We start from the raw sequence: 14531 nt of genomic DNA on the forward strand, positions 1-14531 counted from the left end.
AAAGTACTATTTGGTGCAGTCAAACAACATGAATTTGAGATCTTGAAAATAACAGACATCTGGAATCTCGTACACCCAGAGGTGTTAATACTGTCAGGAATTTGCACTGAAACGAGAGAAAATTCTCCCTGCGAAGCCCCTGGCTCCCTCACGCAGGGCTTTTTCCCAGTGCCCTCCCTCCCACACCCATCCACGGCACAGCTGCCCTGCAGCAGTGTGGGTAGGAAAATAAAACTAACTGGCTTGGCTAGTACTGAAGTGGAGGCTTTTAAAAAAAGCAAATAAGCAAGGGAAGCTCAGCCTCCATCCCTCACAGCAAGTAAGGCTCCTACGCACAACCACGCTGGGGACAGGCAAAACCGAGTATTTTACGTCTGGAGTTGTGCTTGGCAGAGCTCAGGATACAGCAGCAGAGTGCTGCTGGGGAGGTGGGGAGCTCCCCAGCCCTCCCCTGCCCCTCCTCAGCACCCCAAGCCCCCTCTAGGCATTACATAAACATCGAATATAAAAACCAGGTGAGTTGTATTTGTGATACAGCTCAACCTTATGCTGCTCTTAAACAGACACCGAGTCATGTAGCACCACCGAGGAAAAGGATATCCCCACAAAGTTTAGTTTGTTTCTACGTGGTTTTATCTTGACAAAATCTAAAATATAAAATATGCATTTAGAGAAATAATTAGTGATTTCTCACAGCTTGTCAATACCTTTCAAAATACATCGAGCCAGCTACAATTCACATTCTGATTAAGTCTTTCATCTGCAATTTCGGTAAAATTAACTATTTGAGTTACTAGCCTTGCACAAGGTGGCGGCCTGAGAGAGAATGAAAAAAACCTTAGGGTGGTAGCCCGAGCTGAGCCCTTTTTATTCCAGCCTAAAACATTCACCCAGGGAAAGAAAACTGAGTGAGAAGTTACTTGGCTACGGCCGTGGCCGAATCCCCGAACACCTCACCACATACATTTCTGCAGTTACTTCTGTGTACTAAAAGCCCCGCAGACCCCCAGAGCACACATCACCAGCTAAAAATGAAATTAGGTTTCAATCTTCCAGCCCCCCACTGCCACCTTCGGCAATAAAACTCAGATTAAATACGGTCAATATTCTAGCCAGTTTTCCGCCTTCAGCTAGCTCCGCCACCTCGGCAGCGTGCTTCCGCGCTTTGGCCTAAACAGCACCAGCACTGCACCACAGTATGGAAAGAATTAAGGACAGCTGAAAGAAATAAGCAGTCAGAAGACAAATACAGTTCTCAACTATTAACATTTATTAAAAGTTTGCCCGAAGTAGTTTTATTCCCAAGTTTTGTTTACAAAAGTCTAACAGTTTCCCCAGGTAGTCAAAGATTATTAAAAGAACTGAGATGGCATTGCATTAGTGCATAGAAAGCAAAACTGGTCTATAATAGTTAAAACAAAAAAGTCAGAATTTGTGTAAAATTGAGGTTTTAAATACTTGAAAGCAATTGCTGGCATTGCAGGCAGAGCGTTCGCAAGCACCTATTTGTTTTTACTGCGTATAACGTAAAGTTACTAGCTGCAGTACTGCCTGTTCTCTAGGCTTTAGCTTCTTCTTAAATCCTATGGAGGCAGAACCACCCCCTCTGCCCCAAACTACGAAGCCGACTCTTGCGCCTCATCAGCCGGGCAATTCTAACACGAAACATCTCCCCAGCAGCTTTTGCAGTTGTCACGCTTCGCAGTTTTTTCTGATCAACACACAGCCGATCAGAAAACGGCCCCCTGAAAGAGCCGCACAGCCTGCCCTCAGTCTCTGCCCCTCCATCAGGGACACAACGAATGCCTAACCCCATTCCAAACCTTATTTTGCCTTAAGGCTTCAATTTGAGTCAGTTGCTTCGTACAAGCTAATTTGCAAGCTGTAACCGAGCAAGTACACCCAGCCGTAAGACAGCGCTGTGCGGAGCGCGCCGAGGGTATTGCAGCGCCGGGCCGTGGCCAGCCAAACCAAACATCCTGCACCTACGCAGGTGTGTGTAGCCAACCTAAGGAATGCCCAGCTGCGCTGAAGAGGCAGTTCGTGCCGAAGCCGTTTTCCCTTTCATCCAAGTGAGAACTGAACCAGTTTGACCAAAGTCTCTTGAAAAAGAGCAAGTCAGCCGTTTAACTGAGAAGCATGCAGAGATTTGGCCAGGTACTTTGGCTTTATTACGGCAACGGTATATCTGCCTCCATTATAAAATTAGATACTTCCTGTTGTCTTGGGGATACTAACAAACCTTTAGAAATAGAATTTAAGAATCACGATGAGATTCCAGAGTCTTCCACAGAGCCTGAAGCGCTCTAGCCCTTGCTTCCACTGTACTCAGTACATCTTTACCATGAAAAACAGGGTACAATCCTCCAAAGTTTTACTGTAGTGAAGGTGAGCAGAGAGAGAAAGATCCAACCAAAGCAAACAAAGAGCACGAAAATAAGTAACAGCAGTTCAGGATTATCCAAGCAGTACAGATGTTATGAGTTCCTGCAGAACAAGCACACAGCTGAAGAAGGAAAGGAAAACAAACGAGAATATAGCTGTTAGAGACAGAACAAACATACTGGTGTCATGGAACTACAACCCTTCAAAGATACCAAATTCTTTTTGAGCTTATGTGGGGATGCTGTGGGGAAATCATGTTAAAGGTTAGTAAAACAGCTGCATCGTTACACAAGCCAGATCTGATTATCCATTAACTGCTTGTCGCCATTTACCAATTCAAAGGGAGACTCAATTATATTCTGGAATCCCAGTTCATTACAGCTGGTGTTTTTCACCAGTCCAAAACGTTTTACTTGGGATTATTTATCTAGTAATTATTAGTAATCATCTGGACTAGTTACCCGATTCCCCTTCAATTGACTGACCCAGCTCTTCAACCCCGTTGCCAAGGCAGCAAGCACGCAGCCCTGCCGCGTGGTTTGGTGCAGACACGGCAGCGTGCCTCTATCGCATCACTCTGGGTAACGCACCAGCACTCCCTCCAAGCGGACACCCTACAACCAGCCCTGACCCAAAGTTCAAGAATTCAAACCCACCAAGCAGGACGGGTACAAACGCCACCCTCCTGGCAGTCAGTGGAAACACCCACCCGTTTCTTTCTCAGCTTTTGTCATTGGAACAAAAACTGAGCAAGACGCTGCAGTGGTGGGTCGTTCAGAGACGGCCTGGCAAGCGTCAAAGCTGCCTTCTAACAAAATTTAGTTTTGAAGTTTAACTATTGACTGTCTTACTATATATTAGAAAACATTTAGGTAGAAGTGTTTAACCTTGAAAGATCTACATGCCAGTTAATTGGTTCCCCAGAAAACTCACATCTGTTTCTGCTGGCCATCAAAAATCTGCATACACGACTTCTGGGAAACCCAGCACTTGATTTTTCAAGGTTATGCTATGCTTTTTCAAGGTTAAGTGTCTTTTTGTTCACACTATTTCTTCTTCCCAATATAAAGTTTTTTTGCAACGCATCACAGAATGCACCAAAATACTGTAACTGTTACCTGGCAGCTGTGCTATCTGATCTAGAAAACCTCTTCGAAGAAGAAAGCACCACAGAAGTTAATTCTTTTTAAGGCTTAGATCAGTTAAAACTAGACCTGCAGTAGAATTTTGTTCTACTCTTCAGGAACAATAGATTTGAGTATTTGCCTCGCAACTTCTGAACATACTCAAAAGTAGCATTTGTCCTTTCTGAGCCCGCCAGGACTGTATATAGGTTTTTCTATAAATTTAACATTAACCCAAAGAACACCAGAGACGCAGCATTGAACTTTTGCTTTAATGGTCTCAAACTCTGTGACAGATTTTTGGTCAAGTTTCCATTTTAAAAAATTTATCGATTTTTAAAGACTAATAACTTAAACTGCCACGAAACAAATGGTCCACAAACATTCCTTTCCTTCTGAAGCTTTTACGATGCATTGTAATCATTAACCAGTCTTTTACTATTAAACTTAAATGGCCAATTGAGACAAGCAGTTCTGAGACCGTTCTTCCACCACTGATTAAGACTGAGGTGGCAGCTGATGTACAGAATTTTCATTTAGCCTTCTGGGCCTTCTGGGCCGACTTTGTGACCTTGCCAGCTCCGCCAGCCTTCTTGTCAACTGCCTTGATGACACCCACAGCAACCGTCTGTCTCATGTCACGCACAGCAAAACGACCTGGAAACAAAAACAGGTTTCATGACTTTTGTCTAGGGCTGCGCACCCGTGGCGTTAACCCCACAGCAGCAACACGCTGCTTGGGCTAAGCGGGCAAACGCCACCCTAGGACAGTAACTGGAGGAGACCAGGACAGAGATACAGAGTTATCTGGAGACCAGCCCTGTACTGCTGAACTTCTGGTTCCGCTTCCAAGTTTCTGCTGAAGTCACAGCTTTTACTAGCATTTTTCAGAACACAGCGCACCCCGATACTAGAAATCGGGCAGCATCTTTTCCAGAGGTCAGGATTAACACGTTTTTAGGAGATGCCTTACCCAGAGGAGGATAGTCAGAGAAGCTCTCGACACACATGGGTTTGCCAGGGATCATATCAACGATGGCAGCATCTCCAGATTTCAGGAATTTAGGGCCATCCTCCAGCTTCTTGCCGGAACGACGATCAATCTTCTCTTTGAGCTCAGCGAATTTGCACGCAATGTGAGCAGTATGGCAATCCAGCACAGGGGCGTAACCAGCGCTGATTTGGCCGGGGTGGTTCAGGATAATAACCTAGAGAACCAAGACAGCAAAGTCAACACCAGGATAATTTTGTACACTAGTGTGCCTTACAAAGCCAGGGCTTTCACGTGATTTGCTTCCAGCAAATACACCTCAGAACGCAAGTCTCTGTCACTTTATAGCTTAGCCTACTAGTAAGAAAGAACAAGACTCCAGTGTTTCGTGATCCCGAGCTATGTTTCAAACATCTTCAAACAGCCACCGAAGTTACCTGTGCAGTGAAGCCAGCAGCTTCCATTGGAGGATCATTCTTGCTGTCACCAGCAACGTTGCCACGGCGAACATCTTTCACAGACACGTTCTTAACGTTGAAGCCAACGTTATCACCAGGCAAAGCTTCGCTCAGGGCTTCGTGGTGCATCTCAACAGATTTTACTTCAGTTGTAACGTTGACGGGGGCAAATGTAACCACCATGCCAGGCTTCAGAACACCAGTTTCCACACGGCCAACTGGTACAGTACCAATGCCTGAAAAAGAGAAGCAGCATGAGAAATTCAGCTCAGTGAACATACGCCCTTACACAAGGGAACGCTCGAGAAGCATTCTACATTTTCCACTTGAAAAAACAGCTCTCGGGCAAATCACTGCATTTCTGCCCCATCCATTAGCCACTGCTGGCAAGTGAGAAGCGTTATAGAGAACACATACCGCCAATTTTGTAGACATCTTGAAGAGGCAGACGCAGAGGTTTGTCAGTTGGGCGAGTTGGTGGCAGGATGCAGTCCAAAGCTTCAAGGAGGGTGGTTCCACTGGCATTACCATCCTTTCGGGTAACTTTCCATCCCTTGAACCAGGGCATCTGTAACAAAAAATAGGCCCAGGTATAAACCACCTGCTGATTTTAATGGCACAAGGCTAGAACAGAGCAAGTGGCATATCCCAGTGTATGCTATGGCAGAATGAAGAATTTGTGAAGTGCTGTAAGTGCCGAGGCCAAAAGTCAAATTACAACTACTAGAAAACATGACCCTCTTGCTATAGCATAACTTCTCAAAAAACCTCCTAGTTTCATTTCTTAACATAAAGAAACCTCAAACCTACGTTAGAGCTCGGCTCCAACATGTTGTCTCCGTTCCAACCAGAAATTGGCACAAAAGCCACAGTGTCTGGGTTGTAGCCAATTTTCTTGATGTAAGTGCTGACTTCTTTGACAATCTCTTCATATCTCTTCTGGCTGTAAGGTGGCTCGGTGGAATCCATCTTGTTGACACCAACAATCAGCTGTTTCACACCCAGGGTGTAGGCCAGAAGGGCGTGCTCACGGGTCTGCCCATTCTTGGAAATACCAGCCTCAAACTCACCAACACCAGCAGCAACAATCAGGACAGCACAATCAGCCTTTGGAAAACAGAGAAAAGAAAATAAACCCTCGCTGTAATGCTTGCACGTGGATCAACCTATTAAGGACCACCCCCCACCGCCACAATCAAGCAATGAACAGCCTGCCTTAACTCCCACAATCCTCGGTTCAATTCATGTACCTGAGAAGTTCCAGTGATCATGTTCTTAATGAAGTCTCTGTGTCCAGGAGCATCAATGATGGTGACGTAGTATTTGCTTGTTTCGAATTTCCACAGGGAAATATCAATAGTAATACCACGCTCACGTTCAGCTTTCAGCTTGTCCAAGACCCAGGCGTATTTGAAGGAACCTTTGCCCATCTATGGATAAAAAAAGAAAAATCCAGTTTTTCCCCCCGTTTTTAAAGAATATATAGTTGCCATTTACTTCAGGAAGATCACACACTGGCTGAAGAGCAAAATCTAAGAACCGTAGGTGGCTTAATACTGAAGAATGTTGCTGCTTGTAAAACAAGCAACGAGATACACTTGGCACTACCAGTGACAGATGCCAACTGTCTTCCGTTATTTAACCTGTTGACAGTTCAGCTCTCTTGACAGCTTATTAATTGCACTAACACATCTTTATGATGGATCTCTTGAGCCTAAGCCCTAGTATCAAGTGTCCTCTCCAAATTTCAGTTCTGTTACTAATGCAATCCCTGCGACAATAAACATTTTAACTGCCACTCAGCCAGACATTCACTACATTTCGTTCTGTGATGTGCTTACTAAGACCTATGCTGTTCCTACACAGGAAAAAAACAGGCAATTGATACAGACTTTCTACAGGTTCAGGTACCAAATCCACACCTTTGTCATTTCCCGAACTAAACCTTACTTACCAGAGCAACTTCTGTAATTTTATCCTCAACTACACGTATGCAAAGACGGAAGCAGGGAACTCCACTTAAATTACGATTCCAGATTTAATCACGCAGACGTAGTTTTGGGCTACACGTCACTATTTGAGCTTTGCCAGCTAACATAATGGCGGATTCCACACTCCAGCACTCCTTTCACCTACGGGTGCAGCCTAACTGCCGCCCTGTGGCCACAGAACACTCAGGCGCTTGTTCAGCTGCCGGGACGGCTGCAACCAAACCGCCTCCCTGTGGCCACAGAACAGTTTGCAACTTGGGTTTTGCAACTAAGCCTCTTTACTCATCCCCGCACCACCGAAATTTTGCTGGACGCCACGGGCCCGCCACGCACCTCAGCAGCTTCCTTCTCGAACTTCTCGATGGTCCTCTTGTCGATGCCACCGCATTTGTAGATGAGGTGGCCGGTGGTGGTGGACTTGCCGGAATCGACGTGGCCGATGACGACGATGTTGATGTGGGTCTTCTCCTTTCCCATTTCGGATGTTAGTTAAGTTCCTTCTTTCGGCAAAAGAGAATCGACACCTGCAAGTTCGCCAGAAGGAGACCGGTTACGCCTCGGGTGCGGAGGCCGCCCCGGCGGGGGGAGGGGGGCGGGGGCGGGCGGCGATGGCGGCCCCGCGTGCAGGGCGGCCCGGGCAGGCCCGGCCGGGATGGAGGCCCCGGCCCCGCCCTGGGAAGGGAGGGGCGGTGCGGGGCGGCGCGGGGCGGGCGGGAGCCGGCCGGGGGCCCCCGCCGAGCGCCCCTCGTCTCGCCCCCCTCCCTGCGCCGCCGCCGCCGGGGCTCGAGTTACGGCCGGCGGCCGGGGATCGGGTCGGCGGGCAGCGCCGAGGGTGGGAGGGCGGGGCCGGCCCGCTTCTTTGTGTGACTCACCCCGCCCGGGCCGCCGCGTCCTCCATTTTGTGAAGCTGGCGGCGGGCAGGAAAGGCGAGCGGCCATTTTTTCACTCGTGCCCCGCTCCCCCCTCCCCCACCGCAGCCCCACTGCCGCCCCACGCTGCCATGCGTCCCGCGCCCCGGCGCCGCCGCCCGCCCGGTGCCCCACGCCGGCACGGCCACGCCGCTCCCCGTGCCCCTGCCCAGGGCGAGGGGATCCAGAGGGACGACGCGTCACCATCCCCTCGGCGCGCGCTCTCCCGCCTGCCCGGCTCCCTCGCTGGCGCCCCCCGCCCCTCCGTCCCCCCACCCCGCGCCCCGGTCCCCACCCCCCACGCACGGCTCCCCGATGGCGCCCGCCCCCGGTCTCGGCGCTCACCGAGCCCCCACGGCGCGGCGGCCCCCTGCCCGGCCCGCCCCCGGTGCCAGCCCCGGCCCCGGCCTGCCCCGCGCGGAGGCGCCTCACCTGCAAGTCGGCGGCAAACCCGTAGCGAAAAAGACCGACGGCGTGAGCGCCGCCCCTTATATACCCTGCGCGGGGGCGGGGCCTAAGGGACACGTCACCACTCCCGGCGGCCCCGCCGCCCCGCCCCCGCAGCCCAGCTCGGGCGCCCGCGCGGGCAAAGGGCACTCCCCGGCCCCCTCCCCCACCCCGCCGGGGTGCCTCGTTCCTCTCCCGCCGGCACCGGGAGGACGCCCTCCCCTCCCCCGGGCAGCGGCTTCTCCGTCCCTGCGGGCCCGCGGTGCCCTGCCCTGCGGCGGCAGCGGCGGGAAGGAGAGAGGAGAGGAGACCCCCTGCAGCGCCGGGGCGGGAGGCGGCCGGGGCGAACCGGGGGGCCGGGCTCCCCTCTCCGAGGCGAGGCGGGGCGGGAGCCCCGGGCGCTCGGCCCGGGCGAGAACAGGCGCCACACGGGAGCTGGAGGCGAAGGGACGGGAAAGCGTCACGGGTTGCATCATAGCCCGGTGCGGGGGTATGCAGCAGCTGAGGGACAGTCCCCGGGGAACAGCCCCAGGACAATTAATTTTGTTTCTTATTACGGACACAAAAGAACTCAGTCGATAAGAAATGTTTAGTTGGTTGCGCTGAGTAACCTACATTTGTTACTTGAGATGACGAAATGCAAGAACCCCCCCAACTCATCATGTTGCAAGTCTCCCAGAAACAGAGGTGGGGAAGGAGGGAGAGAGCAGGAATTTCAGGAAGAAGCAGCATCATCATTTGGCTTTTTTTTTTTTTTTAAAAAAAAAAAAGCAAACTTTTTCTTAAACCATTAGAGAACAAAAGTTTACCGGCACAAAAATAGAAATTGAGGCAGACACATGAGCAAAGATGCATCTTAAGCGCAAATGCATTGAAGCAAATCACTTACGAGTTTAGGATATGTGACTTGTGTAAGAAACTCAAACTGCAAGAAGTGGCCCCAGACTGTATTGTCACATGTGAAAACTGGCAGTCCTAGCAAATTGTTTTTGAAACAGTGGCAATGAGGAGTCACAAAACAGCTCGCAACATCAGAAATAAAAGCCCTCGTGATTCCAGTGGATTGTTCTCTGGTTTACTCGCTCCTAACTGATGTAAGAAAATCCATTAAATGTGCAACACCTCCTATACCTATTCAAGTGAAATTAAGCTGGGATGCTGAACTTTTAAAATGACCTGCAATGGAAACAACACGCTCTGTTTTCTTCTTCAGATATGTTATATGCCTGTGTTAGAAAGAGTTACTCGTATATACGCAACTGTAATCCCATTCCTTTCTCGGTATGCTCTTCAGATTGCAGTGGTAAAGCATGGAAATAGCTTCTTGTTCAAAAACAAAGAAATACCACCAACAGCAAAATTAAAAAACCCACCTCATGCATCTACAGTTTCACTTGACTCCAAGTTTCTCTAGCTGAGATACACCTGGCATCAAATTCGCTAAAGAACTGTAAACTTAGTATTTCATGGATTTATATGGAATTCAAGTGTTTCTGCAATATCTGGTATTTTCAACGTGCAAAATAAAAAATAAAATAGGGTGCATTTTGTAAAACAAAAAAAGACATGTCACGTTAGAGAAGATGCTGAGTTTAGAATACACCTTTTACTCAAAAATCCAGTTTCAGAGTAAAACCTGCAAAAAGGTTCTGATATTTTTAAACACACTAATTTTTAAGGAAGGAATAAAGTCAAGTTCTTTCTCTTCCCCTCCTATTGTTTTTAGGCTGAGATTAGCGGCGGGGGTGGGGGAAAGCTAGAGATGGTTCAGCTTTCCTCACACCTGACGTTGAGGGGCAGTTATTAATGAAGACACAGTTACAGAAGGGCAGGAAAAGGGAGGAACGTTACTTTATGATAATGCATTTCCAGAAAGCGATTTCGTGGCTCAGGTTTATGGTGTTTGGTAAAAAGCTAAGCAGCACTTTTCGGGTGTCCTGTAAAGCAAAGACTGTTTGTAAACACAGCTAAAAAGCTTTATTATTCAGGATGGTTTGAAGTTAGCTTTTAAATGTGTATTTCAGTAGGGGGCATTTTTAATGGACTGATCTGTCAAAGTATCCATTCTCATAAAAAAGGTAGTTTAACACTTTCCAAATGTAGTCAATGACTTGTGCCTCAACAGGGAGAGGAGAAAGGAAATGTGTTACTGATTTCTTACATGCCCATACTAAACTGCACATTTCTTTTTGTAAAGGACTTTTTTTTTTAAAAAGGCTATTTCATAAATAAAGGCTTTTAGAACGAAAGCTGAGCTTGTTGGACAAACTTTTAATCACAGTCCTAGTTCAAGTCTACAACAGTTGATTTTTCCCCCTCCATTCCTTTAATTGAGTTTTCAAAAGTGTTATTATTTCCTCTTTAATCTGCTCAATACATGCTTTTATTCTTTCCACAACTCGCGTATCTCTCATTGTCCATTCTAATAGTGGAACATTCCTATTATCAATCTCACAAATATTTATACAGCTGGGAAGCTTCAGATACATGAGCAGCCTCACATAATTCCGTGGAAATGCGTTCTGAAGAATCCTCTCAGCTAACACAGACAGGCATACACTCGACTAAATCCTGCATGCAAACAGCCTGTTAAAAATGTTAGATATTGTTCATCTGGCAAAATTAATCTCTTTGATATGAAACATTTAGGAAGGAACAGAGAGAAGAGATTTCAAGAAGTCAGGGTCTCTTGGGCTTTGGAATAGTGCTTATTAAATCCAGACTGACTTCAGAAATAGGAGGGCTTTGTGGGGAAAAGTTACTTATTCTCCCTCAACCACTGGTGAGCATATGCTAAACTGCAATAACCGATGTCCACATATTCCTCCAGCGTAAGAACACATAGAATAGATCTCCAAAGCATGTGTATTGTAGGAACTGATAGAATAGCCACCATTTTTAAAAGTTTTGAATCTCAGGTCAAATGATATTAAAATGAAAGTTATGCTGTCAGTATATCTAAGCCAAATATTCTAACTCTTTAAAGTAAATATTAGTTGGATTTTGAGATCACAGAAGCTGTTGTGGCATTACTTTCATTTTAGCATGTGGCTCCGGCGCATACAAAATGTACTGTAAGTTCAGAACACAGTCACAGCTAGTGAAATCATGCTAGAAAATAAAAGATGTGCTCACTGAGTGCCTCTGAAGAATTTTAACTCTCTTCCACATACACGTGGAAGTGGCATCTTTTTTGGTCAGTCTGCTGCGCAAAGATGAAGGTAACTAGCACTTATACAGCTATTTTAGCTGCAATGAACAAGGTCATTCAGGAGTTTAAGCAAACAGACTTTATACGCACAAGACTTTAAACACAGATCTGATAAATGCAGTTTATCAAGCTCACTATATACAGAAGAGGCACTAAGATTTCTCGAGGGCACTTTCAGAAAGTGTGATGGAAAAGCAGTCCAAAACTACCAATAGTAATTGGTGATGAGCAAAACCAGATTCTGCATTATTTTGTAATGCTTACTGTGAAATGCTTTCTAACCCCTACGTTACAATTATCATTGTATGTACATTGGTCAAAATGTTCAACATGAACTATAGCATGAGCACACAGCTTTACTTCCATCTGTAAATGTTCTTTAATGCATTGATTCTTAATAGAGATACAAAACATTACATCTGTTATGAAATCTTTTTTCCTACATGATCTTAACACTTGCTACCAGATTTTGCAGTCATCTTTTTAATAAATAAAAGAACAATTAATAGAAAAATGGTGTTATTCATGTATGAAGAGACTAGACAGAAAACCTGCTTCAGAAAAAATGGTTTAACTGAACTGGGTGAGGTAATCTAAACTACTTGAAAAAAGCTAATTTTGAAAGTTATTTAGCTCTGTACTAGCTGATATTTTTATAGGAATGAAATTACTTGGTAAAAGGAAGAGACACTTTAAGTTACTGTTTTAGGAGACAGCACAAAATAAACCCCTCCATCCTTGGAAGTCTTTAAGATTTGAACTGGATAAAGCCCTCAACAACCGTGTCTGATCTCATAGATGATGTTGCGTATAGATTCAGAAAATAAGGTCTTGCAGTAGGAGGTATGAGAAAGTGGCCTTCCAAACTATGGAGAGTACTATCAGGATGAATAAGCAGCTACAATTTCAGAGGCTTCTGAATAACTTAGCATCAGCCTCTTAAAAAGGCATTGTTTCCCCTAAAACAAGTTTCCTGCGGGAAGCACTGCTGTTCCAGTTACAGCATTTACAATGGGTGAAGGACTAATGCTTAGAGGACAGTCTGCTTTAAAAACAATCCTTTGGACAATCTTTTCAAACCACGTTTACCCACAGCCTGAGAAGGCTGATTTATACTGAATGTTTAGTACCAGCTGAACCATGATACTGAAGGTTTAGTATCACAGTGGGTAATTTGCAGATGCGACCAGAACTAACAGCTGTATTTAAACCTCTGTTCTGCGGAGGGCTGCATTACTGAGCTAGAAAACTAGAAGCATATGGATTTAGAGCAGAAGTGTCCTAAGCAGGAAGAAAAGAACCTCACAGGTGGCTGCTTCAGTACGAGCTGTGCTGGAACTGAACAGTGAATGAGAGGATACATGCAGACAGCTAGAGGACTTCAGATCCAAGAAGTAATTCCTCCTTTAGTTTAACCAAAAAGTGACCCTTCACCTGTAGACACCTGACAAAGCTTCCTATAGTTCATTAATTAGGCTAATTTACACCAGCTGATGACCTGGCTCCAGGCAAAAAGCAGTTACTAGACACCAGTGCAGAACAAAGGTGAAGGGCTGACATAGTAACCACCATTATGGAGAAACAATATAATTTGTTAAACTGTTCTGTGGTTTTGTATTAGTGTTTTCCAACAGCAATCAGGCTACAGCATTTGCTCCTCTTCCCAAATAGAATCACATTTTTACTGTATCCTGCTACCTTTGGATACCCTAAATGAATGGTAAGCCCTTCTAGGAGTTCAATTCAAAGAACACCCTAAATGGGAGCATTAAAAGAAAAAATTAAAAAAAAAAATCAAATTGTGCATTGTGCATAAAGAAAGTATCGGTTACTGAACAGAAATTCACCAGGTGAGGGCAGTTTGGCTCTCGTTCTCAGTTTATCATGAACTTCCAAAATTCCATTTTAAAGCTGTGGTCTCTTCTGCTAAAAATAATTTTGCCAAAACCAACGTATTTGTCCTTTTGTGCTGATAAGCCTCTGATGAAATCCTCAGGTGGGACTTCAGCTCCTCACCCACTGACCACGCATTCTAGAGTTCTCTGAGCCCTCACAGCGATTGAGCTATACTCCAATAGTTTTGCTAAATGTTCACTTATAAGGCTAATTTTGCTGCCTCTCACTGTAGAAGGTTTGGAGCTCACTTGTGCACTTAGCAAGCTGGAAGTTCACCAGCAGAAGACCTCTAATTCCCCATTCTCATCTTGCAGACCTTCTGCATTCCCCCCTTCCTGTCTCTCCTACCAACCCAAGTAAAGGCAAGTTCTCAAGGAGACAAAGTCTCTAGGTAGATTCCTAGAAGGGGTTTATAGGAATCAAGAAAACCTGAGACGCAGCATATGGCTGCGCGGGAGAGAAACATAATAAAGGTGACTTTGGTGCAGACCGCAAAAGTACGCTACAATTTGGAGACAGTGGATGGATGGGCCGAAGGAGGAAGAAGGGCAGTCCCTGAGACCTGGGCTAGTAAGAATGGTGCGGACACATCCATTGTTCAGTCTCCCATCTTGACATTGCTGTGGTTTCGAGTCTTGGCATCACTCAGGCCATAGGATCAGTTTCCACTGCAATCGCACGTACATCATTCTTGCTACGTAGTAACCGCAGTAATCAGAAATGGTGCAAATCAAGTCATTTAGAAGCCTCGCTTAGATTTAGTGCACATAGCATATGCTTGACATTTATTCAGTGAATTTAGATTTGAGACGATTAAAGTTTGGAAAGGTTTCAGAGAAGAACTATGGGAATAAATCTAGATCTGGAAAAGTACTTATACATGACCTGTTCAGTCTATACTGAGTTTACTGAAACACAGACTGGCTTAGTCTCCAGAATTCCACAAGACAGAAAATCCTGTAAAGGAAGAATCACGAGTCTGGGCACAAAGACATAAGAAGATTCAAGATTGTTGGTAGTTAAATTAAGGTAGAAATAGAAGCCAATTATTTGTAATTGGCAATGAACAGTGGGAACAGCTTGCTGAAAGCAGTAAGCCAAGAGATGAAAAAGTGCTCAA

The 14531-nt window shown here is 46.0% G+C and overlaps 1 protein-coding gene across 2 annotated transcripts; it reads right to left on the minus strand.

The window, feature by feature from the left end:
- Positions 1-3762: 3762 nt before the first annotated feature.
- On the minus strand, positions 3763-8424 carry EEF1A1 (eukaryotic translation elongation factor 1 alpha 1). 2 transcript variants are annotated; one of them, XM_075087091.1, is made up of 8 exons: positions 8290-8424; positions 7283-7473; positions 6209-6388; positions 5769-6065; positions 5376-5526; positions 4938-5194; positions 4483-4717; positions 3763-4166 (listed from the first exon to the last, which is right to left on the minus strand). In XM_075087091.1, the coding sequence occupies exons 2-8, from the start codon at positions 7424-7426 to the stop codon at positions 4042-4044; spliced, it is 1389 nt and encodes a 462-aa protein (XP_074943192.1). In that variant the 5' UTR covers positions 7427-7473; positions 8290-8424; the 3' UTR covers positions 3763-4041. The 2 variants fall into 2 exon arrangements, with proteins under 2 accessions (XP_074943192.1, XP_074943191.1); XM_075087090.1 differs by lacking the exon at positions 8290-8424 and having other exon boundaries at positions 7283-7568.
- Between the last annotated feature and the right edge of the window lie 6107 nt (positions 8425-14531).

Source organism: Phalacrocorax aristotelis, chromosome 3, assembly GCF_949628215.1.
Source record: "Phalacrocorax aristotelis chromosome 3, bGulAri2.1, whole genome shotgun sequence".
Taxonomy (NCBI): Eukaryota; Metazoa; Chordata; class Aves; order Suliformes; family Phalacrocoracidae; genus Phalacrocorax; species Phalacrocorax aristotelis.

Coding starts and splice junctions, on each gene's coding strand:
- EEF1A1 (XM_075087091.1), bottom strand. CDS start 7,426: ATGGGAAAGGAGAAGACCCACATCAACATCGTCGTCATCGGCCACGTC. Junction 5,527..5,768: donor TGTTGGAGCCGAGCTCTAAC/GTAGGTTTGAGG, acceptor TTTTTGTTACAG/ATGCCCTGGTTCAAGGGATG. Junction 5,195..5,375: donor AGATGTCTACAAAATTGGCG/GTATGTGTTCTC, acceptor TCTCTTTTTCAG/GCATTGGTACTGTACCAGTT.